The 23,699-nt window shown below is 37.8% G+C and overlaps 1 protein-coding gene across 19 annotated transcripts in view; it reads right to left on the bottom strand.

The window, feature by feature from the left end:
* EIPR1 (EARP complex and GARP complex interacting protein 1) overlaps window positions 1-23,699 on the bottom strand; it is a 137,995-nt gene that overhangs the window by 87,855 nt on the left and 26,441 nt on the right. For all 19 annotated transcript variants that reach the window (XM_080387815.1, XM_080387811.1, XM_080387808.1 and 16 more), the window contains exon 4: window positions 5,684-5,840. In XM_080387815.1, the coding sequence (XP_080243941.1) occupies window positions 5,684-5,840 (157 nt within the window). The remainder of the gene's footprint in view (window positions 1-5,683; window positions 5,841-23,699) is intronic.

The raw sequence follows: 23,699 nt of genomic DNA on the forward strand, positions 1-23,699 counted from the left end.
ATAGCTCTGAAATTTTGTGCATTATGTGAAAAATTTAAAGGCGTACGACACAGTATCAGTTGGGTGGCTGTTACAAAAAACCTTAAAAACCCCTGGAGTTTAGTTTATACCCCTACCCATATAACTGGCACTCCTGACACCCTCCAAGAAAACACTATGCAAATAGAGTTATCTCCTTCACAATGATATTTCTGGTACTGGGACATATGAAGTGTTAAAATAAGATAAGGTCTTCATATCAAAAGACTTCTGATTGTATGTGTTACATGCCTTTGCTAGAAAACACATACAACAGTTAATATACTATATATTCAAGACCATACGATCCTCCTAAAAGTAGTATTACTTTCCTGTTTAAATTCATTAGACATTGATCATTAAATTGTTTTGGACTTTTTTTTTTTTTAAAAAAAGTGAAACACTACGGCAGAATTTTAACGTATGTATCCTGATGCCTGACAGTGGTGTACTATAGAAGAATTAATGTTACCAACATCATGACAGGAAACAGACGCGTTACCCAAATACAATGTGCAAGTGTTAGAGCTATTAAAAAAATACCAATTTTCTTTTAAGTTTCAGATTCTTCCGCTTCTAGGCTTTTTTACTTGAGACAATCTCTTGAGGTGTTTGGGGGGTTTTGTTTGTGTGTTTTTTTTTTTGTTGTTGTTGTTCTTTTTAAATACTATTTTAAAGACCAAAAAGAATAAGTAAAACACTTCTGGAACACACTTACCTGTCTTCCAGGCACTGATTACAAATATGCTTAACTTTCAACAGGTGACTGTTCATTAATGGAATGAACATGATGAAAATGAAGCAATAATACATTATGTATGGCATCTTATGTATCTTAAATAAAGTAAACATTCATTCAAGTTGAAAGGACTGTTATAGAAAATTTGTACTTTTGTTAAAGGCCGACCTTAATGAGGTTGCTTCATACTGTGCAATCACACAGCCAAGAGGTGGTACTTCTCAGAACTCTGTTTGGCAACCTTAGATGAAATACCAAATAAATTGTAAGTACTTAAAAAGTCTGTGGGAATAGCTTATTTATAGTAAGTTTCTCCTTTGTGACTTCAAAGTTTAGTTTAATATTTTAGAGATAAACATTCCAGAGTTCTTGAAACATCTGTGACTTCTTAAAAAAATAATTTGTCTTCCTCTCCAATTTCTCTTAGATGTGATATTTGCAAGTCCATATTTAGTATGAGTTGAGGAGGCTACACTACTACTTCAGCATGTAGAGAAGCTTAATGAAGTAATCTGTCATTATTCCCAACATATTTACCCTTTTCCAACTTTTTTAGCAACTGACTTGCTTTCCATATAAAATGTGAATTCTTCATTCCTTACTTTTCAGGCCTCCCACAACCGAGCTCCCACTTTTCTGAACTTTGTAATCTCCATTTGTTTTCTCTTTACAGCTGTACCTACACTGTCTAACATTTTCCCCATATTTATATTGCTTTTACTTTCTTACAAATCCACTCCATTGACCACCATCCAACTCAGTCCATTTGTTCCCCCTCTCTTTTGAAGCACATACCTTCCTACTGAGTAACACCTTCCTAATATTATACCTGCCAAATCTGGAAATCAAGAAGTAGGATGTTAGGCAGAGACAAGCAAGCCTGATTCCAGCAGATGCAAGAGGAGAAACTCCAGCTTTGCACCTTTACTTCTGACAACAAAAGTCCCTGCTGAGATCAGGATGGTTTCAGCTAGGACAGAGTTAATTTTCTTCTCAGTAGCTGCTGCACCAGTGCTGTGTTTTGGATTTGGTATGAGAATAATGTTGATAAACATTACTTAGCAACAACTAAACCATCAATGTGTTATATTAAGTCAAGGACTTTCCAGTTTCTTAGGCCTTGCCAGCGAGAAAGCTGGAGGGGCACAAGGAACTGGGAGGCAACACAGCCAGGACAGCTGACCCAAATAGCCAAAGGGATGTTCCACACCACGAACGTCATGCTTAGTATATAAATTGGGGGGAGTTGGCCAGGGTCTGCTTGGAGACTGGCTGGCCATCGGTCAGGAGCTGGTCAGCAACTGTACTGTGCATCACTGTTTTATTTTCCTTTCCCTTTGGATTTTATCCCTCTCCCCTCCTCTCTCCTTTTTGTTACAAATGTTATTATTTCAATTATTAAATTGTTCTTATCTCAACCCTCAACTTTTACCTTTTTCTCTATTTTCTACTCTACCCCACTGGCAGAGTGGGGTGGGAAAGTGAGTGAGCAGCTGTGTGGTACTTGGCTGGCAGCTGGGGTTAAACCACGACAGTTCTTAATTTAAGATCTCACAGATTACACTTCCTCTCATGGCCTGTGGTACCCTCCTCCTCTGAGGACCATCCTGTCAAGTCCATCATCAAAAAAGTCTGTAGGAAAACTGAGGATAAAGTAGAACAGTAGGTCACCACTAAAACCTAAGTCTTCAGTATTTTAACAGACACAGTTTCAGGGATTCCTCCAAGCTACACTCAAAGGAGTAATCAAAATCTAATTAAATGCAGGCTTGTTTCCTTGGCCTCTTGTATCCAGGCTGTACCCTGGACTGCTTCTTGCAAGATACCCAATGGCAAGTTCCTTCAATTACTGAATCTTAAAACATTGCATAGACCAACATACCTATGGTTATATATGTGTAACACTGTAAATACATACATTTACCAAAAAAATAATTTATAGAAAATTCTTTTCTTTTTTAACATGTAAATCCCCATGGATCTCTGCAGTTTTTCACTCTGGAAGTAATTCACTTGGGAATTTTGCACTTAAAATCTTTGCGCTTTGGCTCACATGAGGAACAGTAGGTAGAGAATGAAGAAAAAAAAGTCTTAGGCTTGAACCAAACAGCGCAATTAACAGGCCTATTTGTTTGCCTAATTTAAGTTATCTGCTTCATTTTCTGAACTCTGTGCCATACAAGGGTTTGAGTAAAAATTCTAACAGGTCCCAGATTCAAAGCTTAGATGCAGTAAACAATCCCAGTAACTGAAAGTGAATAGTGATGCTTAATTTTTAAACACAGTAACTCATGCAATCCAGATAAAATAGAATTATAGAAAAGTACATTTCTTTTTCACTTGCCTGTAATGTCTTGGAGATCAGATTTTTGTCAAAGGTTTTGCCAAGACTAGAAAATAATTTCAAAAGATCCTGAGCAGGAGGAGCATAGTGTCAGACATGTGCAAGGAAAGTTCAGGATTTTAGTCACAATCGATTGGAAATGCTCTTTTGGTCTTAGTTCACAGAAGAGAACTGGTATTAAATAAGGCCCTACACGTTTTATAAGGAATTTCAGAGACATTTGAGCACAGCATTCTATAAAAGAGATGAAGATAAAGATAAGGAAACACAGGATCAGTTCTTCTTAACACCAGTAAACAATTGGGCAAAACCAATACTTAATGCACCAGACCTGAAAAAAAAAAATCCCCCTTTGAGTTCCCTAGTACATGAACCTAGAAACACAAAATCTGTGAGATAGCTGAAAAACTATCAGACCTCCTTAATGAAAAAGAATGCAAGAAAATAAACCTTAAAGAAAAGAAGAAATAAAGCAGAGCAGGAAAAACGTGAACAAAAGTACAAGGAAATACAAACAAAGCCTTGAGAGAGGCAGTGGATGACACAGTACATAACCAGCTGCATTTCCGAGAATTATAGTCAAATCTCAATTACTTATGACCTGCAACCCAGGTCCACAAATACTGTGAAGCATCTGTGCTATGGACGCTGAGACAGACAAAATACCTTCCCATGAGCTACTGCCTGGAATCACAGAAGTTCACACTAGATGCCACAAAAGCAGAGATGAGCATTACACCCTGCATCTCTAAACTGTACTGTCAACTATGGCACTCTTTACTGCCCAGCATATAAAGATGTGATAAAAGCCCAGTTTATGTTTTCACTTTTTTTTTTTAAGCACATTCTGACTAATTATTTTCAAAGTTAAGCCTTTATTAAATTTAAAATGTATAATTTCAAAACTTATCATGACATAAAAACTTTTCCACCCTTAACAAGGGTAGTGGTTGTGGTACATGGCTCTACTGCACCCTGTGGATTAAACAACCTCCTTAAAGTGCATGTGGTCACACTGAACCCCTGCGTTCAGTGTCCATTCTGTGTTCTGTGAGTAAAATGTACAAAAGTATGTTCTAATGGCAAGACAAATGACAGAACCAGCATAAGTGTTGCCCTTCTTACTGTGAGTGTATGATGCCAAACCACTGATCTTGTACAAAGCAATTGTATACACCAGAATGTTGGTCTTACACTGAAGTTTGAAGAGTACTTACACTTACCCTTGAGAAAAACTGATTTTCTAATTTATGGTTGGTTCTAACAACCGTTGTAAGTGTCTAGATCCATATTTTTCTAAACATCTGAAATGTGTAATAGAAACTAATATTTAAGTTGCTATTCATAGTCAATACACCACTCAGTGGGGCACAGCCTGTTGAATCACACACATTTGGCACAAAATGTTTGTTTCACTCATTTATGTGAGTGCTTCCACTATGAGTGAGGCAGGAATAGAAAAGCCTGCTCTAGAACAAGATCCCCTTACTCAGCTGTGCTCGTCTGAGATGATAAGGGCTACCAATGCCAAGTATTGTATTTATTGTTGCATCTCTGTAACACAGGACACTTCCAAATCTTTATGCATATATATACACACATACATAGATAATGGGTATTAAATGGTAGCAGATATTTGTGAGCACTAGTACTGAACAAAGTCAGATGACAGGAGACAGAAAATTGCACATTAACTTGCTACAAGCTATATCAGGGGAAAACCCTGATTTTTGTCATTCATATAAATTTACATCCTGATATGGAGTGATATGCCCCCTATTCCTCCTCTGGTGATCAGGGTACCATGCAGAGTTCTGGCATCCCAGCATCAGATAGAAACAGGTTAGGAAAATTAAAAGACAAAATGTACAAGTCTTAAGGAATAAAAGATAAAGATTTAAAAAACCCCAAAATAACATTCCCAACTATATTAGAAATCAATAATCTAAAGGTTTCAACAATAAAAAGGGGGTTGGTTTAATATAATCAAAGAGATATAAAGAGAAGTATTCATATGAAAATGAGTAACCACAAATTAAAGGATACTACCATGCAGACATTCAACATTCTGGGAAACAAACCGCTGTAATACCCTCTGCAGTACTGCAGCTCTCCTTGTCTTTTCTTAGGCAACAGAAAGGAGTATTTAAACAGGCATCATATAATATAATGAATTCACATCCTTAACAAACAATAAATTACTTTCACTTGTGCCAAACCAGTTGAGTGAAGAGTGAAAAACAAAGACCAATTTGCAACATCAAATTTATATTCCATAAAAAGATTGAAAAGCTAAGTATTATACCTTTGTGCAACACAGGTTTTAGATGGGGGCAGGTGGGGAGAAACACATTAAAACTGTACACAGGCTGTTACTCCATATGTGTTTGCAGGACTATAATAGATGTTTTTAATCTATGAAACATCTGGGAGTAAAAATCCAAATTGTATTATTTTTTTTTTAAGATGGAATAGTTTTAAAGTGTATAGCATAGCTTCTACAATATAAATCTGCACAAAACTAATAGCACAGGTCTATCCGTTAGGCTTTTTCTAGGAGTATAAAATATGCAGAATCCTACCAGGCCATATTGCCATGGGCTGTGTTGTCAAGGTGACAGAGTAGCTCCAGGGTTTGAGTGTTGCTTGATGAATCATCAGGGGATTCATGACTGCCTGATTCCAATTCCTTCGGCATCCTCCAAACAGCAGCACATGTCATGACTTTACTGTCTGAAGCTAAGCAACAGAGAATAATGTCAACAGTTCATTGTATGGAAGACATAGTTTGTATGCAGTGCACCAACATTTACACAAACCTATAAGCAATGCACATCTGCTGTTTAATATATTTAAAAATACTACACCAAGATGAATGCAAAGAATGCAGAATGTGGATACAGGCACAGACCTTGAGTTAGCAGTCAAGTTGCTGCAAAACTCATAATTAGCATGCATTTAATGTGCCTCTCCCTGTTTAAAGGCAAAATTCAGTGCTCATGAAAACATAACTCTTCAGGAGACAAGTTTTTCAAGCTTCATTCCCCATACCGATGTTAATGAAAATGACCCACAAGTTACATTGCTCAATTCCTTAACAGTAAGGATTTGGAGATCGTTTTAACATTTGTCTTTTAAGGGCTATCTTCAGTTGAATCTATAGCATTACATTATATCCTTTACTACTAACTGTTTATTGCAAAATTAAGTTTTCCATGTGAGCATACTCCTCTAATCCTAGCAAATAGGACAAACCAGATAAAAACAGCTTCCAAGAGACAAACTGAACTTACAGGCATATAGCAAAATATTACAATTTACGATGAACAAGCCAACTGTAGATTGTGCAGAAAATACCATATGGTCTATGTACACATGGCACTACCCATCACCCCATATAGCAATTTGTAGCAGTGCAGAACGGGAGGGGACCAGAGCAGCACTGCATATGTTCATGTTGTTCCAGCCACTGGTCCACGGTTCGCAGAAGACGAATCAGTATTATACACTACAGCAGGAACAAAGCAAGCAGCCAGCTGCAGCTACATTAAGCAAAAGCAAGGGGAGCAACTATCTGCTGGAGGATGTGTTCAATGAAAAGTCCAGCGGATAAGCTGCAATGAGCGACATGTTTTCTGTTCTGAGGTCATTTCGAATGCCACTTTTTCACATTTCTGCCTTCAAGTGCATTGTAGCTCATTTTAGTGCAGAGTGCCTGATTACAGGGCCATGAGCAGATGTGAGCAACTGACACCAGTGGAAACTAAAATGGGAACAATTGTAATGAGAGTGTTTTCAAGAGGAAGGACAGTAAACCTGAAAAAGGCCTTCTTAGGCTAAAATGACATTAATAAAGGGGTAAAAAAGTCTCCATTATAAAGGTCACCGATCTGGACGTTCTATATGCAAAAAAGGCACCCAAACAACAGAGCATCGGACAAAAAGCAGTTTAGTAAACAAGCCCAAAAAGCAAGAATGCAGATGTATTTAAAAAGTAGACATACGAAATACAAGCCATAGTTAATTAGGTCAAGCCACTAATAGAAAAAGGCCACTGCCATGAGAAGGAAACAGGGGTAGGAGGAGGACTTTAAATTCAAGCACTGAATGCAGAACACACAAGTGCTGGGTATTTGATAGATTGTACTAAATATAAAAAATATGTATGATGCACATACATGTTCTACAGTAATTTGGCATACACAAGTTGAACACAGTATCAGGAGAGCATACATCTAGAAGTAATGGATAATCCCTTATTTACTAACACGCAATGGAACTTCTACTAATGTTAGTGCATGCCAACTTAACAGCTATTTCCAAATCATCTGCAGCAAATCCTTTACTCTAAATCCATGTAGCACTGAACGAAGAGGAGGAAGCAGCAGCAGATGGCTACCTTTCTTTAGCAAAGGGCAAATCAATGCCCAGCATGCGTCACATGCCATACAAATAATAATAAATGAAACTGGAAGTGCAATATAGTTCTAGAAGGTGAGATCTATTGAATGTTTCACCTCAATACTCAATATGTGACAGAACATTAAAGAACACAACAGTTTCTAGTAGATTGTAATTACTGAAAGGTCTGTACCATGCATGTGAAGTGTTAGCTTTTCCACTATAATCGAGATCTATGCAGAGAACCACAAAAGCAAATGATGGAAAACAAACTACATGTTTCTCAAGCCACCTTTTTTCTCAGCACAGCCCCACAACTCTTTAAGACATCATTGAAATGTCACGAAGAAATCTGACATTCAGGATTTTAGAGAACAGTAGCCTAGACCACACACTTTTGAATACACTGATATGTCCAATCTTGTTGAAGTACTACCTAATAAATATTACCTTCTACTTTTTTTTAGTCAAAATTTAATCAACAAGGCTCAAGCTAGAAATCAGTGGCTAAAAATAAATGCTTAAAATTTCAATGTGTGACATAATTAAAAATCAACTGAATTAACATCTACTTTTTGTTTTTACAGCTAGCTAATGAACACAAGTTTTTATGTGGCTAGATGTTGAAAACAAACCGAGACTGGTTTTACCTATTGTTCTCTTTTGATAAAATGTAAAATTATTCCTACTAGAATATGAGTATAATGAGATTATGATACACAGTACATTTCTGTATTAACAGTTGTTATTGTGTAGTATCTTACGCAATTTTTTAAATTTTTTTATTATTAAAAAAATTGCTCCAAGTCTTGTATATTCGCATGTATCTTTAAAGTACAATTCTAAAATTAAGGATACCTATCAAACATACTAGGGTTCCCAGCAGCACAGTAGTCATCCACTCCTTCTCAAATAGTGTAATTAGTTGTTCGTTTTTTCTATCCATGTTTACAAAGTAGAAATTTAAAAAAATAAAAATATATTTTTAGTTTACAGTAAGAAAGGTTCAGTGAGACAGGTATCACACCTTTTTTCACTATAAATAGAAACCTTTTCTTTCTCATTACTACATTAATTACATTTTGTTGTTTACTAAAATTTTCTTCTCATGTTACCATCATACATGTAAATAAGCTTATTACCTTCACTTCCACTTGTAACATAGATATTCTTGTAAACAACTGGTAACAGTATCTTAAGTACAGGTTGGCGCAGAATTTCACATGCAGAATCTTGTGCCATTCCATGCCTATTTCACTTCATCAGGACTGGTGAAGGACAAAATTTGTTGCGAATCAGCAAAAAAGAGACAACAGGCACAAGATTCCTCAATACTCAGGACATTATCCTCCACTTTCAGCTGGGTTTGAAGATGCTCATGGAAAATGACAGCTGTCGAATGACCATCCATCATGAACAACTGTATATGCATCACAAATCTTCAGATCCTAATTTTAAACTTTGGATGAATTCTAGAATTAAGTATGTGGCTGAAATCTGTAGAGCAGAGACTTGATTCAGAGCACTATCAATTTCTCCTTGCACTTTTTATGTAGTCATCTACAGTTCTAACATTTTATTAATTCCCAGATGCATGAAACCAAAATGGGATTGCTACCACCTCCCACAAAAGTAATTTTAGATATGCCTAGCCTTAAGGAAGGCTTAATTTTCTTTTCTGCAAGGAACTTTTTAAAAGAAACCATTTTTTACCTGGTAAAAGAGAGGGCAAACACTAGTGCTTAGTGAAAGCATCACTTTGTTATATCAGATGAAGTGGAGCTGTTCTGTGGGTCGCAATTCCTCTTAATCAAATAACCACTAACAACAAGCTTACAGTAATCCACAGACACAAGGTAACACTCATTGCATAGAAATCAAATTCCCATAAAAAGCCCCTCATGGCTGTGTGACAAGCTTGCTAACAGCATACAGCATTTGTGGAATTACCAATATAGCCTTATTTCCCAAGTGATCATATTAAAATTTAAAAATCCAGTATTACTAAGTAATTTCACTACCGCTACCCATTGCTTACCTAGAATATCTACAGGCAGAGAGAAACTCCAGATTTTCCCTTCTTTTACTATTTTCACATCACCCTACTGCATACACACATACAAAACAACATTGTTTTTGTCTACCACCTCTTTGTATTATTTCTTAAAAACGTTAAGAGACCAATATGAACGTATTATGTAAATGACAGTTATTCTATAAAAGAAAAACAAGCAAAGCACATGGTGCCTATTTAAGTCATGCTTCTATGCCTGCCTTAAAGCTGTTCATGTAACTGGAAACCACTTTTCCATCCCTACCTCATATTGAAACCAGAATTCTTATTTATGTCACAGCACCAACACAGAAGAGAGTGCATAAGGTTAAGCCAGTTTTTGTTATCAGTGTATTAAGAAAAAGTTACCGGGTTCAAGTAAGCATTACTGAACCCATCTTGAGAAAGTGAAAGTTAAACTTTTATAAAGAACAACTGAAAGGCTTGCAGAAGGGAGTCCCACTGTATTACTAACTCATTGCTCATGTAAAGCAATCCAGGAATGATAATGAACTGCTTAATCTTTGTCACATTTGTTCCTCCTCATTCAAGAGAAATCCCTTGTTTAATGCATTGTGCATCTTCAGTATACCTTTTGCTAGGCATAGCTAAGGATGGAGCTAGATGTTTTGTTCCAAGTCCAACAACCCCTGTTAAGCACTGTTTCCCCAGGTTCATCAATACTATCTCCTGGGCAGAGGATACCATCTGCTAGAGTGATTGTACACAGTTTCATCTACCTAGTTCTGTTGACATGATCCAGGCTTACAAACAAGCAAGCAAGAATTCAAGGAATAAGCAATAATCCCACATCCTGACAGCACTAGGTTAGGAAGTAACTACACATGATTCTGACAGCAATGAGTGTGCAATAACCAACCACAGAAAACAAAATTTGGTGAGTTTAGCCAAAACCTGATAACTGCAGTGATAACTGCAGCTAAAGAGCACAAGACCATCTTTAGATGCCTACTTTACAAGTCTAGCAAGTGAGAAAACTCTCCGCATGCAGAGCGTGCAATTTGTAAAAGGTCACAACTTGGTCAAATCGATACCAATTTTCACTGCGGCACTCAAAAGGACTTCTCAATGAGGGCTATTTCCATGACAATTTTCAGCCTTCCACTACCAGCTGTTTCAACACACACACAAAAAAAAAGTAAAAATTGTAGACAGGTGAAACATCCTGCTTATCTTCCTCTAAACATTGTCCCCCTTGTAGAAGTAGTCCTCTGAGAAAGAAATAAGCCTGGGGGAAAAACAATAAATCTGCCTGAAATATAAACAGAACAGGAAGTTATTAATGAGAGTTTGAAAAGTAACACATATGTAAAGTTAACCACAAGTACTCATTACTCCTTTGCAGAGAGTTACATCACACACAACAGATCAATTCACTGTACTGTTGCTGCTGCAACGCAGTAGCCAGCGGATGTTCCTTAGTACTATACAATCATTTTAGGACTACATACAAAAAGAAATATGGATTTAAGGACATGGACTGCTGATTCAAGATGTAATTTATTTGCTCAGGACACAGAGTCATTCCTGGTCTTGTGGCAAATTATAGTCTTTTATGAATTTACAGATTTTTAAGCTAGAAGAAATTGTCCTCACACTTTACACAATGTTTGATTTTGCTTCAGCAATTCCTACAGTTAAAGGCTCAATGAAAGAAGTGAGCTCTGTCACATCTCCAAATTTAGAGAGAACATAAAATTTTAATTTGTTCAGAATTATTACAAAGAATCCTCCAGAAAACGCCACAGACTGCAAAACTACAAAGAATTCAACTGAACATCAGGTGTCATAAAAATCTGTTTATACAGACTTCTTGAAAGATACAGTTTATTCTCTTTAATAAATAACAGCTTTAAAAAGGACCTAACATGCAGCCCCAGTAAACATACTAAGAAACCAATTGATATCTGGACAACTGATGCAATAAATCAGAGTAGATGCACAAGAAAGATGCAGTCTAGTTTGTCACTGTAGACAGTAAGCGTTCTCATGTAGACCTCTATTTGGTTTTCTGTTATTGACAACAAAAAGCTATACTTGTTATGTTGGAGCTATGAGGATTTTCCAATTTAAAACAACCCAGTAATTTCATTGTTTTCCCACACTGAATCCCATTACTGAAATTCTCCGTCCCAAATATGTTTTTTGTAAGGAAGCTACAAAAGAAACTATTCTACTTAAGAGCTTGATGATTTGAGTTTTAACAAAAAAGACAGGGAGGGTAGTAAAAAACCCCACCTGAAACTACTTTGGAGGAACTTCCATCAGTCAAATATCAGTGAAACAAGCATGAAACAGAAAACCAAAAAGAATATATGGAATATAAAAACCAAATCCTCATCAGAAGTGTGGATGCTAATCGACACTGCAGTTTCAGCAGAGGTCTAAGTACACACAGAAAGCCAGAAGCTCCATTTGCCTTCCTCTTTCAGGTGCAGACTGAGGCACACCCAGAACTTGATAGAAGTCACAAAGTACTACTGCTTATCCATGTTCTGCCTGCCACCAGTTCACCCACTGGAGGCTTTCTCCAAAAGTGATGTTAGTATCTTTTACCAGCAGTAAATAGAGACATTAGAAAAAACTGAAGGAGAAACTTACTTTAAGAGTGATTAAAAGCAACAGCAGTCATTATTATTTGGTAACAGTTTCAAACAGGGTTTTAAGAAGTTAACATTTTGCTTAAGTAAGTGTTGCCATAATAGAAACGGAAAAGTGCAATACAGTGAAATGGACATACAAGAAATACTACCACCTGCCCCTCCCACCCCCCCTTCAACAGACCGAAGTGTATTTTGATCCAAATTATACAGGTCCACATCAGCCAACATTACAGTTCATTGCTGTTCAGTCATTTACCTTTCATTCTTCTGGCGCCACTTGCTGAATAAAACCTACCATGCCACTGAGGTATGCCGATATATTGAACAGCTGCAGTCCTGACCTGTCAGAAGCTTACAGCAGTCACCCAAAGCAGACCAGATCCAGCTCTGGTCGGTCCTCCCTAATTATTCCATTTTACAAAGCATTTTAACCTTTGTGTTCAATCAGTCTTTGTGGTCTTTCTTAACTAAACACGTATGATTAATCACCCTTGATTGTTTTTCTTTCTCCCAAAACTGAAGCCAGTTATTGCTAGTCTCCTATTCTCTTTTTGAATAATTTCAAAACACATTTTATACGTACGTTAATAAACCAGTATTTAAAAATTAATTTTCTATAACCAATAGCTACACGCATCAAATGGTAGTATCTACAGGAACGATGTTTTTGTTTTACTTTCTGCTGTCATTCTACTCCGTTCCCCTGTGTTTAACCTTGAAACCCAAATGACAACGCTCCCGACATCACTGCCTGCCGACATTCACACTGAAACTAGAGGAGCTGAAGTATCAGTGCCTGACAGGGTTTGCTCTTTGATCAGCTCAGGTGGTGCAAAGCCAGCTGGCTGCAGTTACTCTGTTGCCCAGGGAACAACAACTGAAGTGTATACTTCCTAAATCTGCACGGGAGGCCCTTCTGCAGCATTGCCACAGCAGCTCTAAGTGGTGAAGCTGCTATAGCTACAGCCCAGCTGGTGCCCATTAATGCTCACAGTATGACAGGAACAAGCAGCTAGTGTTCAGAAGCCTCCTTCTTTCCATTGACAAACAGAGTTATCACTCTTCCTTATAAATCAATGTAAACATCCTTCTCCTAGTTTAATAAAATGAAGAAATAAACCCCAAAGGATCCAAGTATGTATCTTTTTGTTAAAAGAATAACCTTGTGGCCTTTTTAGTCAATTCATAAAACAATAAACATATTTATTTATTCAACAACATGTCCTTCGCAGGCAAAAGAAGAGGGGGAAACACAACATACCATTCTTTTTCTAGGCTAAGAAATTAATCTTTTGTGCTAAAAGCCTGTGTAGTCTTTTATTTAACATTTTTCTGAAATACATGGGCTGAAATATATGTAGGAATAAAGAGCTGTAGACAGATTAATTTTTCTTTCCATCACTTACAAGCACTTTATAGTTACCAAAACAGTCTTTGATTTTTGAAAAACATAAACATGGAAACAGGGCAGAAACAACACAGCAGGTCACTCTGTATCCTAATGGAAGTATGTTTTCAAGTGGAGTTGAAAGTAGAAACGATTAATAGGAAAACAGTGACATACAACAATCCAGACATATTCATACACAGGACATCTTCCGTACTTAGCTGTTGTCTCATTACTCCAACCTGCAGAAAGCACTGCATAAACAGCAACCCTCTTGTTAGCACGCAGATCACAGGTGGCCATAAATTCACATTTACTGCACACCAATACAACACAGATACAGACTTTGATCTCTAGAGAAAAGGCTTCCATATTTGCATTGTATATACAGATGTCTAAGGAGGCTTTAAAAACCTCACAGGCTGGACAGTAACACCGAGAGAATGACCTAAGAGTGTGAGAAGGCATGAGGTATGACATGGAGAGACAGATAAACCCACCACGTTGTATGGGAACAGGAGACAAAGCCTGCAGAAACCTAGTAGTCAGATGGCTTCAAGTTTGGAGAAGGCATATATTTGTGCTTTTTTATATCCTGCTGTTTCTTATGCTGTTCCAGAGGTGATCTGAGACAATGTTCCAGTACATACCTTTTTGGGGGATATGCTCTGCACATACACATCTATTTGACGGAGCTCAAAATTTACTGACTGCATTTCCGGAACTCTGCCATGTGGAGCCAGCCCAAATGAAGAACAGCAACCATTGCTACACTGATGAGCTGAACTTTGCTCTTCAGGCAGAATTTGTCTGCAACACTCTAAAAGCTGCTCAGCAGCACAAATAGGTATGCTCTTTCTGACACTTCACATGATCAGATCTCACCCGTCACAACAATGACTTACGGTTTATTTGATAGACAGATATATCTGTCTAGGTATTTTAACATAGTAGAAAAGAATTAAGAAACTAGCGCTAACTACATGCTCTTTTTTTGTTTGTCTGCAATAATCTTCCTACTATTGTTAGCACCAGCACACCACAACAGTGGGAGCCATACGAGAAGCAAGGTATCAGCTGGCCATACAAAAAGCATTGTGAGATTTAACCCTGTGCTCAGAGCTGCACCATACACCAGTAGAAGTTAATGAACCACATGTACACGTTGGCTTCCATCATCAATAAGGCTAGTCAAGATGAACCATTATCAACTTTTAACACACACAACGTATGGCAAAGAGAAAGCAGGTGTCTCATGAAGGAACTCACTTTTATCACCCGCAAAGCCACGGCAGCTGTCAGGTATGTTGGGCTAGGTGACAGCAATGCACTAAGGTTCCCACTTGATGTTTCACAAGGTATTAAAACACTATATACTCCTTAACAAGTTAATGGGAACTGCAAAGCACTTGCCCCCCATCAAATCGGGCACCTTACTAGACAACTGCATATTCAATGGTCTGTCCAAACAACCAACATCTAGCATGCCTACTCTACTCCATAGGCATTCCAAAGACAAATAAAACAACTTCATAGTTCATGGAAACCTACTTCAAACAGGACTAATGTCACTATATCCTACATGAGCAGTTTATGTGGCTGCCTCAAGCTTGCTACACCAAGTTCTAACCACTAGCTTGATTTGAAAAGGTAGGTTCACTACCCCTTATATCAGCCTTTAGGAGTTTCCACTTTGTACTTTCCCTCAACAGAAGCCCAGATGTGTGGTCATTATTGATACAAAACAACCCCACTTTATTCCAGCAGTAACTTGTGATTCAGAACTTAGATCTCAGAGTCATAAGTTGCTTATATCTTCACATTATTTGTCCAATTTGGGTAGCTAACTTCCAGATGTGCTCATACATCGAGCACCGGTAATCATGGAAGAAAATAATTATAAACAATTAGTGGCTAGATGCAATATCATTTGATTTTCTGTTCGTGAAGTTACAAGTGCTACAATAAGAAAGCTAGTTTTACTGATTTAAGAAGTGTTACTTGGTTTTGGGGTTTTTTTTAGTTGAACTCCACTCACCTCATACCAAGGTATCAACAGCAAACAAATCCAGAAAGTCCAGAGAAAAAAAAAGAATAATTAGTACCCTACAGTAATCAGCAGTGTTCTCAACCTGAGGCATTCAAACAATACATGTAGTTGTTTCTTGGCTGCTAATTACTGTAGAGTTCTCATTTATTTACAGCTCAGAAGTACTCACAGGAGAAAACCCCACCATTGGTTTTTGTATGGAACTCAAGTGGAGAAAGACATACAGCTCTTCCCTAAAAAAGCTTCTTATTTAAGAAGAAAAAACATGAAAATAGAACCAAATAAAAACAAGCCCAAAAAAGCCACGGTGGGTTTTTTTATAAGCCCTGTGCCAACCCACAGTCAAATCTTCAGCTCAGAGATACGATACAATTTCTTTGCTAGTACTGACCAAATAGGCTTTATTTTTATTCCAAATGCATAATCTTACTGGGGTGTACAATCTCACCACTATCAGAAAGGCATGGTTCTTTAGGAGGGACAGATCAAGAAAGCAAGAAGGGAGAATCGTCTTTTATGAACAACAGCAACTCAAGTGCATGGAGCTCTGTGGAAGGATGAGGGCCTGCTGCAAGCTTTTGGTTTAGGATTGAAGGTAGACTATGTGGAACATCACAGTTGTCTCCTGCAGGAAGGATGAAGGCAAACAGTAACACAGCCTTCAGACAACAAGAAGGAGCTTCATATTCACAGGTCCTGGTCCTCATGGGGGACTTCAACCACCTCAGTGTTGGCTGGAAAGGAAATGCAGGAGGATACAGGAAGTTTCTGCTTCTACAGGAAGTACAATGATGATCACTAACACCAGAAATCAACGAGGCAATGGGGAGGCATTCTGCTGGACCTCACAGTTGCAAATATCAAAAACTGGTCAGAGATGTGAAGGCAGGGGAAAGCCTGGGCTACGAAGAACGTAAGAGGAAGGAGTTCATCTTGTTCCCTGACATGAAGGAACAAGGCAGACAGCAAAATCCCCTATCACCCTGGGCTTCAAGAGATCAGACTTTGGCCTGGTCTTCAAAGAAACCCACAGAAGTCAGTCCTGGAGAGAAAAGGGATACATGACAGCAAGTTGATTTTCAAGGTTTACCTCCTCCAAGCTCAAGAATGGTCCACCCAGATGAGCAAGAAGTGAAACAAGTGGCAGGAGGCTTGCCTAGGTGAACAAGGAGTTCCTGACTAAATTCAAACACAGAAAGAAAGCATACAAGATGTGGAAGAAGGGACAGGTGACTTAGGAGGAATATAGAAACAATATCTCACCACACAAGAATGTGGTGAGGAAGCCAGAGCTCACCTGGAGTTGAATACAGAATGAGGGCTATACAGATATAGCAGCAGCAGCAAAGGGATGACTTGAGAAAATGTGAGCTCACTGCTGAACAAGAAAGAGGACCTGATGACAGAGAGAAGTCCAGAGTACTAAATATTTTCTTCACCCTGATTTTATTACCCTTAGGACTCAGGGATCCCAAGACCAGTGGGAAAGTCTGGAGTAATAAAGACTTACCCTCCATAGAGAAGCATAGAGTTAGGGAATATTTAAACAAATAAGACCTGAGTAGATGCACCCATTAGAGCTGAAGAAGCTGGCCAATGTCACTACGAGACCAGTTGCAATTACCTTTGAAAGGTCATGATGATGGGGAGAGGTTCTTGAGGACTTCAAAACAGTAAGTATCATTCCCCTCTTTAAGATAGGTAAGGAGGATCTACACACTAATCAGCCTCCCCTCAGTCCCTAGGAAGGTGACGGATTAAGTGAACCTGGAAAACATTTCCAAACATAAGGCAACTGGGAGCACTCACAGTACACACATACAAGATTTACGAAGACGACATCATACCTGATGAATATGATTGCATTCTGCAATGAAAATTAAGCTGAAAATGCAGGCTCACTAAACACGGGGACAGTAGTTGATGTTGTTTATCTTTACTTTAACAAGCCTTTGATGCACTCTCTCATAACATCCTCACAGTCAAGCTGAAGAAGTGCAGGTGGACAATGCGGTGGGTTGAAAACTGGCTGAACTGCCATTCTCAAAGAGTTGCGATCAACGGCATGAAATCCATCTGGAGGCCAGTCACTACTGGTGTATCCTAGGGACTGACAATGAGGCCAATACTGTTTGGCATCTTCATTAATGACCCCAGGGAACCTCAGACAGACCACAGTAGGCTGGAAAAATGGACCAACAGGAACCTCATGAAAACCTTGTGAAACACAAGGCCCTGCACCTGGGGAGGAATAACACCATGCTCCAGTACACACTCAGGGCTGACCAGCTGGAAAACAGCTCTGCAAAGAAGGCCCTGAGGGTCTGGGTGGCAACAATTTGAGCATAAGCCAGCCATGCATTTATGGCAAAGAAAGCAAACAGCCTCCTGGGCTGCAGCGGACAGATCATTCCCAGCAGGTCAAGGGATGTGATCCTTCCCATCTGCTCAGTCCTGGGCAGACCCCTTATGGAGTACTGCATCCAATTCTTGGCTCCCCAGTACAAAAGAAACATGGAGATTCTGGAGCAAGTGCAAGTAAGGGCTACAGAGATGATGATGGGACTGGAGACTCAAAAAGAGAAGCACAGGGTGAGTCTTATTGATGCAAATAAATTAGGATGTTAGGAACTAAAGAAAACTGAGACAAACTCTCTCAGTGACAGGGTAAGAGGCAATAGGCACAAACTGAAATAAAAAAAAAAGATCCACTAAAGCATAAGGAAAAAATAAGAAAAAAAAACATATAAGGCCCTGAAAAACCTGGTCTGATATCATTGCTGATTCTGCTTCAGGTAGGAGGTTCAATATCCTTTAAAACCCTCTGACATTCCTTACACTCTGAATTCTCAGGATTCTTAAGCACTGGAGAAGTGCTGTTAGTCTACCAGATGGCACATACACTCACAATGGACATCATAAAACTATGCTGAGCTGCAAAATAGTCTTCACAATGCCAGAAAAGGCACATAAATATTAACCACAAATTCTCATACTCCCTGTAGTGATCTGTCACTCCAGCAGCTACAGTAGCAGAAATGTGTGCAATGGTTCTTCAGTTTTGTCATATGTCTAATGGCCAGAAACAATGATGTTTGTTTGATGACACATGAAGTCAATGTAATTGCAGTTTCCTTTTTAAAAAAGAAAACCTCACACAAAAGAACTAATGTTGCAAACTTTCACCTAAATATTAGGAAAAAAAACTCAAATTACACGTCTTCAAAACATTTTAACACATTTTCACATAAACACTGTAGAGAATAGAATACACTACAGATTTCATTTTATCAGATGACTATATCAGACTCTACAGATTTGCTACTTGAAGTTATCAATTAGCTAAATATTTAAGATATGACTAGGACTTGAAATGTGGTGTTGATAAGTCAGCAAGGGAGAGAAAAAAAAAAAAAAAAAAAAGAAAAAGTCCTTAGCATTCTTTTAAGAGTCTATCAAGCAAGTGATGCTCCTTCAGCCTCTCCAGCATTCCAAGAAAGATGGGATATGGGGAAGCTAAAACAGGCTATCTTTCCATGGTAGAAAGATGGCCATATAAAATGAAATGCAAAAAAGGTGAAATCACAAGATGTTTTAACATTTACTTGAAGGAACTTGCACAGCATACTTGGTTACACTTGCATGATTCAGGAACAATTCTGAAGTTTAATACAAACCAGAGAAAAGCAAGCTTCTAAGTTTCACTGATTTAACAAGCTAGTTGGACAAGGATCTCTAAACACATAGTATAGGGCCTTGTGCGTATCTGCAAAGCGTTATTTACTGCAGCAATAACATTGACTAGAGATGGAGAAAGAACATATTTTCTTTCAGTTTATTATACTAGTTCAGTTCAAATATTTGAAAATTTTGAGTTAAAAAGCTATTTGAAATTAAAGAAGGAAAACAGTTTTTCTTGCTCTAAGATAAAAAAAAGAGGGGGGGGGGGTAGAATGAAACCTTCTAATGCTGAAGGATAAAGCAGCACATTTCAATAGCTTCTCTCCCAGTGAGAGTTTTAATTCAGAAGCATTTTATCCACTTTCTGTATTTTAGAAGCACTCTTTTCAATATCATGACCATCCTGTAATACTTCAATTTCAGTCATTTTCTCTCCTCCCTTTTCTTTCTGATACTAGTTCTATTTTGCTTCACAGCACAAACATCACAATTATCCTGATAACAGCTGTCAAATAAAGATGAAATCGTAAATCAAGGGATAACAAGCATCTGTGCCTAAAGTTAGTTATATCCGAGCCCCCAGTTCTTATACTTTTCCCTACGTACTTGCTCTTACACACTGGCTGAGACAATACCGAGCTTGACTCCTGCAGCAGTCTTACATGTGAATATTATAGCACAGATTAAGATAATAGAGCTACATTACCTGTATACTGAGTTCAGTCCAAATCACATCTATGCAACGAGGCCAGCAAACTTGGACAGCTATTAACATGGAACATTTTCTCAAGCCATTCAACACTTTTGTAGTAGTCTTCCATCATATGGATCAGATAGTCAAATAATTTCCCTTAAAAATCTTACTGAAGAGTACTTGTAAAGAACCACTAAAAATTATATATAACAGCTAGAATCCCTACAAAAACAGGTACAAGCTACAAAGAACATTAAAAGAACACCAAGCACATTTATTTTTTCCCCTCAAACTATGCGAATAAACTTTCTTCTGTACATCCTGCCACTACTGCTGGAGAAGAGCACTAGGAATATAGAGATGTGTTCAACTTCTCCCCATTTTAATGACTGTAGCATATCACATGGCAGTACCAATGGTATCCCTAGATCAAGAGATTTCACTACAGTAAAGTGAAACCGGTAAAGTCCGTGTCACCTGCCATCTTCAATACTAAGCAGTTGAAAGCACCACCAGCAGCCTTATTTCTAATACCCTTACTGATGAATTTTCTCTGCAGGAAGTTTAATACATAAGTTTACTGTTTGGCAAGTGCTATGCACCAGACAGCCATAACTCATAGCAGATTTAGTATTTTCAATTAATGGATTTTAAATGCAAACTATTTTCCTTTTCATCAAAATTAAACAGCAGTTTTATGTTTGCATGTGTCTGTGTTCTGGATCCCAAGGCATTTGAGTCTTCATAACAGCTGCACAGTGGCACCATTCATGTTTGGAAAAAAGAAAACAAGATGTGTGTTTTGCACACTTGCCTGCCTGCATGTGTGAAGTTGCAGATAACAGCCTTCTCCAGTCCCACTTTCTTTTGCCCTCTGGTGGCTTTGTATGTCCCTACATGTAATGGAAGCACCTAACCTATTTTTGTAGGAGTTTAAAAACACATGTGCACTGGGAAAATAAATCAGTGTCCACGTTACAACTCAGAAAAAAGGTCTTTGTGTCAAGACTGACAGTTCTCTGAACCTAATGTGCAGCAGTAGCTACAGAACCCAGCAAAACACTGGGCACCAAGAATAAGATAGAAAGGATTGTTTCACAGCCCCATAAAAGCTTGATATGTCCATATCTCAAATGGAGAGTGCAATTCCAGTGTTTGCATCTAAAGAAGTGCATAGCAGGCTTAAGCAAGGGCAACACAAATGCAGACAATAAAACAACTGTCTTATAAGATGTTCAACAGGTTAGGGTATTTCATTTGGAAGGAAAACAACTTGAAAAAAAACATGGCCTATGTTTACAGAAACAGAAAAGCAGCAGCAAAGTGAAAGAATTGCTACTACAGGCCAAATCTTGCAGTCTTTGAATTAAGTAGCACTCATCAAAACAGTACAAGTTAAGTTTAAAAAGAAAGTGTGGGGAGTCTGGCCCATGAATAGAGGGCTGACAATTGATGTTACGAAAGTTTGTGGCAGAATGTAGTCTCAACTAGTTCAAAAAGGGATTAGAGACCTGTCTACAAACCTGTCTAGGCTGTTCTACGTCGAATCTCCTGTGGCTGCTGTATAAGTCACAATACTGGTACAGATGAACCAATCACTGGTCTGATCAACAGGTTGGTATTAAACCATTGGGAAGGAAAAGGTAAGCGTAGGTCTTACATACTTAAGGTAAACTCTCACAGAAACAGCAGTATTTATGTGAAATGCCTTGCTACATCTTACCCATCTGCACCACACCAAAACCAGTTCACACTAACAAGAGATCATTGTCATTCCCTGTTTTTCCCTACCTCTACAGGTTTTCCACTAGAACCGACAGTTACGTCCAAGAAAATTTTTAATTCTATACCAGCAAAACTTACCCTGATAATTAATCAAGATAACTAGATTCCCTTGCGTCCTGACCTATTTTGGAGATTAATAGGAATGATACCTCAGCAGCTCTTCCTCTGTCCCCCTCAGCCTCCAAAACAGAAATGGATGGGAAGTTGTACTTGACTTAGTGATAACGAATCATTAAAGAAGTCATATTTCAAAACAAAAGGATGACACAGACAAGAAAAGAAACACACGGATTAATTTGCAGCACTAAAGACATTCTTCTCCCAGCAGTTCAAGCAATCTTCTTAGTAAATTCAGGTGAACTGCGAATAATCCCATCATTATGGAGGAGCATGAGATGGAGAATCTACATTGTGGACTGTATACTCTGAATTTGTATGGAAAAGGGTACCGTACTTAAAATTCCTCCAAGTTTTTGTTAAGTCATTGAAGCCAAGTAGCTGCTCAATAAAACTAAAGTATGAAAACAGATCAGTTTCACTGGTTAGCAGGACAAGTAGATCTGATTTGAAGGGGGAAAACATTGAAAGTAGATGAGCAAAAAATCATATACGGTCTGCTTGCTTTTATGAAAGGGATAAAAGAAAAAATGACCACCGTCTTTCTGCTTTCGCAAATGATTTTCAAATTTTTTGCATTTATAAATATACGAGAGACGTTTATCAATAGCTGTTTTCAATTTTAACTGCAATTGATATGCTGCAATCGCATTTCCCTCTTTTGAAAGAAATCTCTAGTTTCATCAGCAACAAATTCCAACAGATATGGTGGCGTACACCAATGCCATCAGTAAAATAGATGCTTCTTAACGTAACAAGTCTGCCTAAGAATCTGCGATAGTACACATTTAATTTACATCAGCTTGCAAGTATACTGCTCCAAGTACAAATGAATTAGAAATTATCATATTGCTTGCCTACTTCATATTTTCTAAAAATTTCAAAATAGCTGAGGCTATTTGCTTCACATCTGTGAAACTGGGATATAACAAAGAGGCACTGAGTTTGAAGGAACTCTTATTTGCAGAATTTATCAAATCTCCAGGTCTTAGAGCATCCAGGCCTTCTTTGAATGACATTTTCTTGGTTGTAAGCAATTTTATTTTACAAGTCAGAAAATAGAATTTAAAATCACCAGTGCTTTTTCATTGTTTAAACTGTTAAAATTGGTAGTAAAAGTTTAACAAATAAAATTAATACATTTCTAGAGCTCCATAGGAATAGAGTTATGCAAATTCAGAAATAAAAATGTTTCAATGGCATTACATTTTATCAGTAAATTTTAAATACAGTTAGAACATGTATTACAAATGCAAGGTGGGGAAAGCTATGAATAAAAATTTTAAGTCAAATGCTTGGTAAGGTATGCCTGTACATTGCCATTAGACAGTTATATCAGTTATGCTAGTAAAGCAATAAAAGTAGTTTCACGTAAAGCATACATGTTAAAACATTTACATTTTCATTTTGCCTTCACCTGAAGGTGCATTTCCGGCAGCAGTTAAAAGTAATCAGATATCAGTGGGCACTTAACCATTTTAGGGCTGATTTTCCTGCTAATACTTCTCTTTAAACATTGTTTAAGTATTTCCTTCATGAACTATTACACAAGACACCCAAAAAAACAAGGTGACAAGTATTCTTCTTAATGTTTTTAAGATCTGTAATTGTCAGTTTAACTAAATAAATAAAATAATTCTATGAAGAGTACACATTCACATCTTTCTTTTCAGCCTTATGTTTCCACATGTCTTTGTATATGTCCTTCATCTTCTGTTCCCACAGGAATTTTTAAGAAAATCCTAAAAGAAATAACCAACACATGTTCTTCTCCAAGCAGCACAGGATAAAGCATTCTCTGAAAAA

This window comes from Falco punctatus, assembly GCF_963210335.1.
Source record: "Falco punctatus genome assembly, chromosome: 5".
In the NCBI taxonomy this organism is placed as follows: domain Eukaryota; kingdom Metazoa; phylum Chordata; class Aves; order Falconiformes; family Falconidae; genus Falco; species Falco punctatus.